Here is a 10,568-nt window from a genome sequence, read left to right as displayed (position 1 = left end):
AGAGCGGTCCAAATACATCAGAACTCAACTGAGTTTTTCCCTTAGTTTTGAGGTCAATATAGATGTTTAAATTTCTCTTCCCATACTTTACTACCTAGAGTAAGGATTTATGGGATACTGCTAAAGCATAGATCTAAATTCAACTGAAAAAAATCTGGTCAAGATCTTGGAACTTTTAAACATGGAAGAGCACCTTAAAGGTATTTAACATTTAGTTATGCTGCACACTGTTTATATTATAGCATTGATTGTTGTAATTTTAAGTAAGGTGTTATAATAACATGGGTTAATATGGACTTGAGTTATATCTAATTTTCTTTTTATACAGGTTTAAGATTTTTAAGAGCCCTTAGACTGATACAGTTTTCAGAAATTTTGCAGTTTCTGAATATCCTTAAAACAAGGTAAGACTTTAATATGTACTTTTTCCTTATGATAATATTTTTTCTCCAGTTTATAGTTATAGTCTGAGATGCGTGTATTCTTTTCTCATAATGCCGTAGGAATGGATGGGGGTTAGGTATGAGAACCACAGGTTTAAAACTTTTAATAATATTCTGTCATACACACTTGTGACTTCGTTTTCCCAGATAAATAATCTTCATGAATGACATTAGTCTTCACAGCATTTTTATGACTTATATTGAACATCTTTTTTGACCTCCACCATGGAAGTATTCCATCCTTTTCTAAAAACGATGGCTTGTCTCATGGGTGACAGAACTCAAGTGATTTAGCACGACAGTCCTCCTACTATCTGGCTTTATTTCTTACACTAATACTTAGTCTCTCTTCATTGTAACTTCTGTTCCTGATGAAAGATTGATCAATTTAAACATCTCTTTGATATACTCTGTACTTATTTTATGTGCTACTTTTTTGTAACTGCAATATACAAGGGACCGAGTGACTATAAATTAAAAGTGGAGTGAGTACAGAACTACACATTGATTAAATAATTTGTCCTTACATATTTTGAATCTGTATTTTATTGCCTAGTTAAATTTGCAGTTACAATTCAGGCTACAAGATACCCAAATGGAAAAAGGCAGTTTGAAAGATAAACACAGTTCCATTGCAAGCTTTTTGAGTTGAGAATTGTTTTATTTATTTCTAAATTTTTTTTTATATTGAATTTACATTCAGGATGTTTTTTGTGCCATTGTCCTAAGTGTTCCTTTCTTAAGGTATTTAAACTACTTCACTAGCAGTTAACCACACAGTTCTTTTTTAATTGCTTCTGTGTGGCTAAACATACTTTGTATATGGATCAAAATACATGTTACTTGCTACTACGTACCTGCATATTAACCTTAGGAGCATCAAAGGACTCTTCCACATTCCTTTGTGTACTGAAGAGAAATTAACTTTTTAAAAATCTATACCAAATACACCACATACAGTATTGAAACAGTGTCCTAATCTAAAAATAATTGTAAGTAAAAGTCTGGTTCCATTATAAAATTCCCACTATCTTTCCCCATTTATGAATTGCCTTACATTTGAAGATACCTGATGTACAAAGAGTTTATACATAGATAATTTGAATTCCCCTTAATAAGCAATATAGTTGAACCTGGGATTGATTAGCAAATGGGCTTTAGAGTTGTTCAGAATTTCAGTAGTTTGTTAAGCCCTCTGAACCTCAAAACTATTTTCATTAGTCAATGTTTTTATGGAAATACAGTCCAAACACTCTGAAACTAGTTTAGATTGTGCCCTATACTGTCTGAGTGCATAAGAAATGTGGTTTTCCTTTGTATAATAATTTAATTTTTCTACAAATCCAGATAGCTATTCACTCCTGCACCCTTAAAATGCTACCAATTCTGTAGGGAATTAAATTTTTACAAGAACAGAGTATCTAATAAAATTCAATTTTTGGAAAAGCATCAAGACCCCGATCAAAAGCTACCAAATCAAATGGAAAGATTTCCAGAGCTTTCAGTAGGCTTTCAGTAAAAGTTCAACTGTAAAAGGAAGAGTGTAGTATTAATTAAATGCGTTCTCAAAGCTGGCTTAGAACCTGACCACCATTCACTTAATTTAAAAAAATCACCAAAAAACCCTCAAAATAGTCTTGCATGTAATGATGATTATTGTTTGTTTTGATGTTCCCTGTTGAAAGTGTTCTGAGGTGAATTTTTGAGGGTTGTCTGCCTGCCAGCCCCAGGCAGGACGAGGGAGCTGCACTACTTTGTGGCACCCAGGAGGGCACCTGCTGCTACCTGGAGCTGCCTGCCTGATGGGGCCCACTCCACATCACTCTCCTCCTCCTCCACTCTGGTGCTGTGTTGTCCATAGCCTCTGGGGCCCTCCTCCTGCATCTCCATGGCCAGCCTGAGCATGGCAGGAGGACACCCCTGCTTATGTCTTGTTCCTCTACCCCCACGTGGCCAGCTTCTAGAAAGAGCAAAAGTTCTCAGGAAGGGACCCTTCAAGCACCAGCCAGAGGCCCCGCCCCCCCCCCCCCCCCCCAACCCCCCAGCAACCCAGCCATTAACCTTTTTCCCCTTTTTTTCCCACCAGAAGAAAAACCCATCCAAGAAACACTTTCAACAGGGAACATAATCAAAAAAGAAAAAAAAAACCCCACAACCACATAATCTTCAAATCTTGCCTTATTTTGACTCCTGCACTAACAAAGCCCTCTATACTTTCTTAAATCATATACAGTAAAGATAACCTATGATTTAGAACATGATTTGTCAACCTTTGGCCCATGGGCCAGGTCCAGCCTGCAGGACTCCCCAAGGTTTTGGAATTTGGGGGTGGGGGGGAATGTAATTGCCATTCTGCTGCTGCCAAATTTCTGGATTATGTATTAGGGGTGCACCAAGAATGATTTTGTGGGCCAATACCTTATATTTAAGGAGGCATGTCAGCCAATACCGATCTGATTTCCCATACAGTGTGATGGACATGGGCCAGGTCCAGCCTGCAGGACTCCCCAAGGTTTTGGAATTTGGGGGTGGGGGGGAATGTAATTGCCATTCTGCTGCTGCCAAATTTCTGGATTATGTATTAGGGGTGCACCAAGAATGATTTTGTGGGCCAATACCTTATATTTAAGGAGGCATGTCAGCCAATACCGATCTGATTTCCCATACAGTGTGATGGAAGGGGAGGGGGGAGGGAAGGAGGTTGGGGGAGGCAGATCAACACCCCCTACAGTGAGAGCAGGGGCAGGGGCTGCTCAGGTGAGGTGCCCGGAGCCATGGAGTGGGGCAGCTCCTGCCACTGCCTCAACCCTGGGAGGGCATGTGCCCCCTGGATTTGCATGGGGTGAGGCAGGCTGCATGGGGCTCTTCTCAGTGGGGGCTGGGCTTGGAGCAGGCACTGGTGGGGCTGGGAGGATCCTGCATCCACCCCAAATTTTACCACTGCTCCGTTCCCAGTGCTGCTGTTCCCAGCCACCTGATGCAGCCCCAGCTCAGCACCCTGCCTCCACCCATGTCCCTTCCCTCCCCCCTCCCCTTCCACCACACTGGACTTACTAGCTGGAGGCAGCTCTCCAAGCTGCCAGCCCTGCTTCTTGCTGCCTGAGTGCTGTGCTGTGGCTGTGTGCAGCACAGGCATTTATCGGCCAAATTATTGGCCCCATCACTCCGATATTCAATACAGCAAATTTTCTTTAAATCGGTACTAAACCAATATCAGACCAATATATCGGTGTACCTTGACTATACATTGCAATCCAGCTCCTGTATTCTACTTCAACAGTGTCTTAATTTCATTGGCAGGTAAAGTATTTCCAGAGATGGAGAACTAAGCATTTTATGTTCCTTTGAGATCCATTATTAAACTTCCATAGATCAAAAGTTTAGAAGTCAAAGGGAGAACCTGGAATACTCAATTGCAATTTATTATTACCACCATTGAAATAATAGTATAAAAAACTAACTCCTTAGATTATTTTATATATAACATGTATTATTGTAGATTACTTTCTTAAAATTCATTTCTTTTTATATGAAAATGTCATAAACAAATGGCATTAGGGAACTTTTTAATATCTAGTCTATTCATTGACCAGTAAGGTGAGATTCAGGGCATTCCTTTTTTTTTCATCTTCCCTTGATAGTGCCTTTAATATTTGGAAAGGAGGAGATTCCTAATACCTTGGAAAAACATTATATCCTCTAACCCTAAATTAAAATTACTGCTTGGAAAGTTTTATTTTCCATAATGTAAAATTTTTCAGTAGTGGCAGCAAGATGAGGATTAAAGAAGCAAATCTCATTTTTACAATCAGCAGAAGGATCATTCATAATACTGTGATCTACAGAAAGCAGCTGAAGCACTTTACAAATAGAAAGGGAATGTATTACTTGGATAGGTGTCAGCTGTTATATAATTATCAGAACATTGATAAATTCCTAATTATTTTAATAGGCCCTCCAGTTGCAGAGAGACTTTACACTGCTGTTAATTATAGCCTCTTCAATCATCTATACATTTGATATGTATATAATTTACATTTGAAATAATAGATGTTTCACAGAATCATTCTCAGCTTTCAGAAAACTAAAATAAGTTAACAATTTATGATTGACATAGTTGTTGCCACATTGTTTTATGCCATGTTTCAACAAAACTATAGGGGCTTAGGCGGGGCTCACGATAAGGGATATTGCACAGATGTTACAAAGAGCTTAAAGAGCAGGAAAATATTTGTGAGTAATCCTTCATCTATTTTTAGACTCAGGCAGAAATACAAGGGTATTTCATAGAGGACAGAAAGGGTGCGATTCTGAACAAACCAGCAAAATATAACATTTTTCTCAACAAGTAATCTAATAAATTGTTCTTTGTCATTATTCCTATTATTTAGTTGTGCTGTAGTAGCACCTAGAGGTCAGTTGACATATTATTGCCAATGCTAGAAGGCTTTTTTTCCCTGTGAAATTCAGGGAATGAAGAATACTTAGACTTTCATAATGGAGCACTGCATCATTTTGAATGCCACTTTTTAGCCTCATTAAGGGCATTAGGATTTCAGTTTTCTGTTATTATGACTTAATGTAATTACCAATGGAATATGTAAATATATTAATCAACCATGTATTAATCAACCAAGCCTTCTTACCCCTTCTGTCCATTATGAAAAACCTTTGTATTTCAACCAGTCTAAAAATAGATATTGTGATCAATCATATATTGTTCTCTGATTCCAAAGACCCCAAAAGATAGGAACATAGATAATTTGTATGAATATGCATTAGCATGAATTACTGGTAGAACAGCAGAGATTAAAGATTAAACGTAGGCCTGTAGAAAATCACTATAGAGTACTCAGTTGTTTCTTCTCTGGTCCTTTCATACGCTGTTATCTGTGAACTTTAAAAAAACTATTTTTAAAAGGCCCCCATAACAAGGGATTCTCATTTCATCCAAATGCTAGTTGTCATAAAAATGAAGACTAGAAATTGCATTAGGAGCATTGAAGTGATTTATAATTCCTCATTCTTCTGTCTAACAGCAGTTTGAAAGGTACTGCTTTCAGGCCTTGCAGGCTCCTCATTGCTACTGAACACATAGGGCAGAATCCTATTTCACTTTGCACACCTAAATGGCAGTTACCCAGCTACTGCAGTTCTGGACGCTTTTGCATAGTTTTGATTCTGACAAAATAGAATCAATCAGAACATGTAACTGACAAGCAAAGAGGAGAAGGAAGAAGACAATGACTTGACTACCCTCTCATGGTTTAGCCCTATAGCTCTCTCAGAAAATGAAGACCCAGGTTCTGTACATGCCCCTCACCCAGAGGGGGTTGAATTGATATTGCCTGCTCCTCAGTCCTCTTCCTTACATTTAATACTCGTTGGATAAAATGGACAAAGAGCAGTGGGGAAGTTTCTGTCCCATTAGACCAAGGGGTCAGGCTGGAATCCTAGGGCCCCATCCCCTCCAGGGAAGCATCCATCTCTGAGCCACACACCCTCTGACTTGTTCTCCTCCCCCTGGCTCAGGAATCTCCACTTAACTGCCCAGGGTTTCCAGGGGAGGGCTGGAGAGGTGCCTGGATAAAATATAACCTGTAGTCTGGTAGTAGGGCGCTGCGTTGGGAAGAAGGAGATGCATATTCAACCTCCCCTTAGGTAAAGCTAGGCCCAGAAGGTTAGTATCCCCCTTCCCATGCAATTTCCATAACCCCTTCTCCTTCTCTGAATCCTGCTGGTTATGGGATTTTGCCCAGTTCAATTTCCATGACTTACCCAGCCTTACATTTCTATCTCAGTTAATATATGATGTCACATATCTGTTCAGCCAGAGTGCAACTATATGAGGCATGCTCAGGGGCACATAGATGCTTGCCCCATGAGAGCTCAGTCACAGGCTGTGTGTAAGTGCTAAATACAGAGTTATGCTTCTGGGTTAAGTGACATTTAGCCATGTAAAATGAAATAGGGTTCTGCATGTAAGTCACTATGATCAGTATTCCAGAAAAATCTATACTGAATAATAACCAATCACCTGATAGCCTGACTCATTTACCATAGCTTCATCTGTATCTAACTCTTTTGATCTTTAAGTAATTATGCAACAAAAAGATCTTCAGTAGTAACTACTTTTACTACCTGCCAATACCATTGACCGTTAGTGCAGTATATTTCATCTTAGGTTTTTTTCAGCAGTTAAATGGTTCAATAATCAGTTTACTAAATACATCAGGTCAGGTTTGCCTGCTACCATAATTTAAAGTAGACGGTATTCCCTCTGACTGTTAACACTGTGTGCTGGGCAGTGGTTAAATAATCTGGCAACCCATAGGGTGCCAATGGCTTCAGGTAGAAGAGCACCTTAGAGGTGGGTACTAGTCTTACCTCTTCTGGAGGAAATGCTACCAAAAGGTTGTGGAACTTGAGTTCTGCTTCATGATAGGGTAGACTGGGCTTTTTAGGCCTGGTTAGCAGCTAGTCTAAGATTGGAGCCCTGACAGATGGACAAATGGATAATCTCTGCTCTGGAAGCTCCTGCAGTCACGCTGGTTCAGAATGTACTAGTACCTCCTACCTTTCCTTTGGACTAAACCAGGAAGGCCCTGAGGGGGACACTGGTGTGTGGGCAACCCAAATTCTCCATATACATTGCCCAGGCTTTTGCACCCTGGCAATGTCACTCCAGGTTTGCAAATAAGCACAGTACATTATTGCAGCAGGCAAAAAGAAAAAGAGGAAATCAATACTCTGCATTTAATCCTAGAATATTAGGGTCATGTGTACTGGCATGACTGATGATCTTGTGAATATCTCTGATGCTTGTAAGACAGCAGAGATAGATATGGAATTAAATAGGTTGAACATTGACATTACAGTTCTGCAAGAAACATGCCTGGCCTCAAATGGCTCCTTAAGAGAAAAATACTACACATTTTTCAGGCAGGGGAATCAGAACCATTTATCTATCAGGGCTGTACTCTTAGACTGGTTGCCAATCAGAGCAAGGGAAAGCTCCTGAAGACACACTTCAATGTGGCATAGGCCTTGCTGGTAGAAGCACTTTTCTCAAAATGCTTGAAAATCCATTAAGTGATTCTGAGAGGATCCTCATGCTCTGCCTCTATACTTCAGAAGGCACAGTTACCTGAGAGCACAGGCAGGCAAAATCTTGCCTGTGGCAGAATCCATTTCCTAGCAGCCTCTACCCGTGTTGCTATGGCCAGTTTCCATGTAGACCCCAGGAGCGTTGGAGCTGTGAGAGCACAGGGCCAGGATTTCCATGGAAACTGTCCCCAGCAGCGCTGGCTGGGCAGGCAGCTGGGTGGGGAGGTGCTCCAGGGCTGGGATCTTGCAGCAGTGACAGCATGACCCAGAGCTGGGGCAGAGACTGTAGTCCACTGACTGTATGCCCCGGGCAGGGGTGTGCAGGCAGTGGAAGGTGCAGCGTTGGAGCTGTGAGAGCACAGGGCCAGGATTTCCATGGAAACTGTCCCCAGCAGCGCTGGCTGGGCAGGCAGCTGGGTGGGGAGGTGCTCCAGGGCTGGGATCTTGCAGCAGTGACAGCATGACCCAGAGCTGGGGCAGAGACTGTAGTCCACTGACTGTATGCCCCGGGCAGGGGTGTGCAGGCAGTGGAAGGGGCCTCTGCCCTGGTTATGGACCATGCTGTCACCATTGCAAGATTCCAGCCCCAGCCCTGGAGCAGCAGTTGAGTGCCCTGCCAGTGCTGCTGGGGCTGGTCTCCATGGAAACCCTGGCTCTGTGCTGGCACAATGCCACTGCTACTGACATCTCTATGGAAACCAGCTGCAGCGATGTGGGCAGGAAATGGAGTCCGGCCACTAGCTGGATTTACCATTTTGCCCACCCCTGCCTTAGAGAATACCTTTACTCCAACACATTACCCTTCTGCTGAGCTTAAAGACAGGATTTACAAAGAACTGGCTAGTATTATCAGTAAGATTCCAAACACTGAAAACGTACATCTCCTTGGGGACTTCAGTGCCAGAGCTGGTGACAGCGAATCCTGGCCAGTTTGTCTGGGATCACATAACATGAGACAATGGCTGGAGTGCTTCTCCTATCATAATTTGTGCATCACCAACTCATTCTTTCAAAGAAAGCTGTTCCATAAAGTATCATGGAGGCTCCTAGGATCTAGCCCTGGCCCCAGTTGAACTACCTCATTATCATTAGGAGGACCAACCACAGTAATGTCCTCCTCGTAGCTACCATAGTATAGGCTGTAATATTGATTGCTCACTTGTGCTCACTAAGATCAAACTGAATCCAAATAAAATCATCTGCTCTAAGTATCAGTGTTTGCCACAAATTAACATCGCTAATACATTAGACCAACAAGCTTCAAAGCTGCCTTTGTATGAGACTGCAGAAGAGAAGTGGGGAAGCCTCAAAAATGATCTATGTCACTGCTGACTCTATATTCAGCAAACAGGTCAGAAAAGAACAGGATTGGGTAGAGGCATACTCACATGCATTGATTTGATTTATCAGGGCCAAAAAAACTCCTATGTTAAATCACAAAAAGAATGCCTCATATGGAACTTCTAAGAAACTGAGGCAAGCAAAGGACAGTTGTTCAACAAATATCAAGATGCTGTGCTAATGATTATTTGCTGCAACTAAGCAAGGAAATTTAATATGCCTTTGACAGAAAACATCAGAAGCATATATGATGGAATCAAGGAGGTGGTAGGTCCAATTGCAAGAAGTCAGTTCCGTGAGAAACAGCATCGGGAGAAGTTATTACAGGCTGAGAGCAATGGATGGAAAGATAGGTAGAACTCTGTTCAAGGGAAAATGATGTCATTGACACAGACCTTTACTAAAAGTCTGTGGACATGTCTACATGAGATGTTTACTGTGGAGCTGCCTAATTACACAGGGATCCTGGTTTTCTCTGATAAAAATTCACAAATTCTCCGACCAAAAATTGCAAATTCTCTGACAAAACCCCCAAAATCCGTCATAAAAATTAAAAGCCCCCTGCAGCACCTCCCAACCCTGCTGGTGCCCCTCACCCCCCCAGTGCCTCCCCCAGCCCTGTTGCTGCCCTCCCATTTCCCCCAGGGCCCCCTGTCAGCCCTGCTGGTGCCCCCACTGCCCCCCAAACCCCCCCAATACCGCTGGTGATCCTCACTGACCCCACAACAACCCCCCGCCCTACATGCCTCTTGCTCCCCCACCCACAGTCCTTGCCCCCCCCGCCCTGCTGGAGGGGGCCCCCAGCTGCCAGGTTTTTGGGGTCTGGGACCCAGGTCTGCAGCTCCCTGCCCCAAACAGCAGGCAGCTGCAGCAGAAGCCGCATGAAGCTGGCTCCCCCACTGCTGCCGCCTGCTCAGGTGGGGCCAGGGCTGGCTCCTGCTCTCTCTCAGCCCTGCAGGTGCCCCCAGCAATGACCTGCAACCCGCAGCCCCCTGCAAGCTGCACTTACCTCAGGGTCCAGGAGAAGAGTGAGGCTGAGTGGAGCTGTGGCTGAGTGAGAGCCTCAGGCCCTGCTCTCCCCATCTAGGCAGGGCTGGGGTTTTCCCGCCCTGTTTGCAAACGCCTCTTGCAGGCTAGAGCTCAAACAGCCTGCAGAACTGTTTGCAAAAGCAGGGAATCCGTGGGTTTCTCTGCTAAAAGGAGAAATATGTGTTTTCTCTGATAAAAAGGGGAAATCCATGGCTTTCTCCATTTTTCCATGGGAAACGGAAAACCTGGATCCCTGAATTAGCTCTGCAGTAAAGTTTATGTCTACACATGTGGCCCTATTAGGTCTTAGTAAACTAATAAAAGCTGCCATAGGCTAGTACTTGTAAATACAAGTACTATCTATGGCAGCATTATGTACTATACAGCAGTGGCATTGTAGATGCTGACCTGGCTGGCTGGGGCATGAGGTTGTTTCAGTGCTGGGGCTGCCTGCTGGCTAGACCAATACTGAAGCTTTCTTGTGCCCCAGCCAGCTCCTCCACAGGACGAAGAGCTGGGTTGGAGCAGCCATGGGCTGGCAGGCTGACTGTGCTGTGGTCCCAGGTGCATACGAAGAAGTGATTCCCAGGAGCTACAAACTCCAGTGCAATATGTGCTAGAGTTTATTCTTCCATGCTAATAGCACGT

General features: G+C 43.1%; 1 protein-coding gene across 1 annotated transcript in view; it reads left to right on the top strand.

The window, feature by feature from the left end:
• The window catches only part of KCNMA1 (potassium calcium-activated channel subfamily M alpha 1), a 527,746-nt gene that overhangs the window by 185,754 nt on the left and 331,424 nt on the right, over window positions 1-10,568 (top strand). Inside the window, 1 exon segment of the mRNA XM_025212980.1 lies at window positions 329-404. Coding sequence (XP_025068765.1) covers window positions 329-404 — 76 coding nt within the window.

The sequence above is a fragment of the Alligator sinensis genome, unplaced genomic scaffold (assembly GCF_000455745.1).
Source record: "Alligator sinensis unplaced genomic scaffold, ASM45574v1 scaffold109_1, whole genome shotgun sequence".
Taxonomy (NCBI): Eukaryota; Metazoa; Chordata; order Crocodylia; family Alligatoridae; genus Alligator; species Alligator sinensis.
Note: the sequence above shows the minus strand (reverse complement) of the source record. Positions and strands in the feature narration are given on the sequence as shown.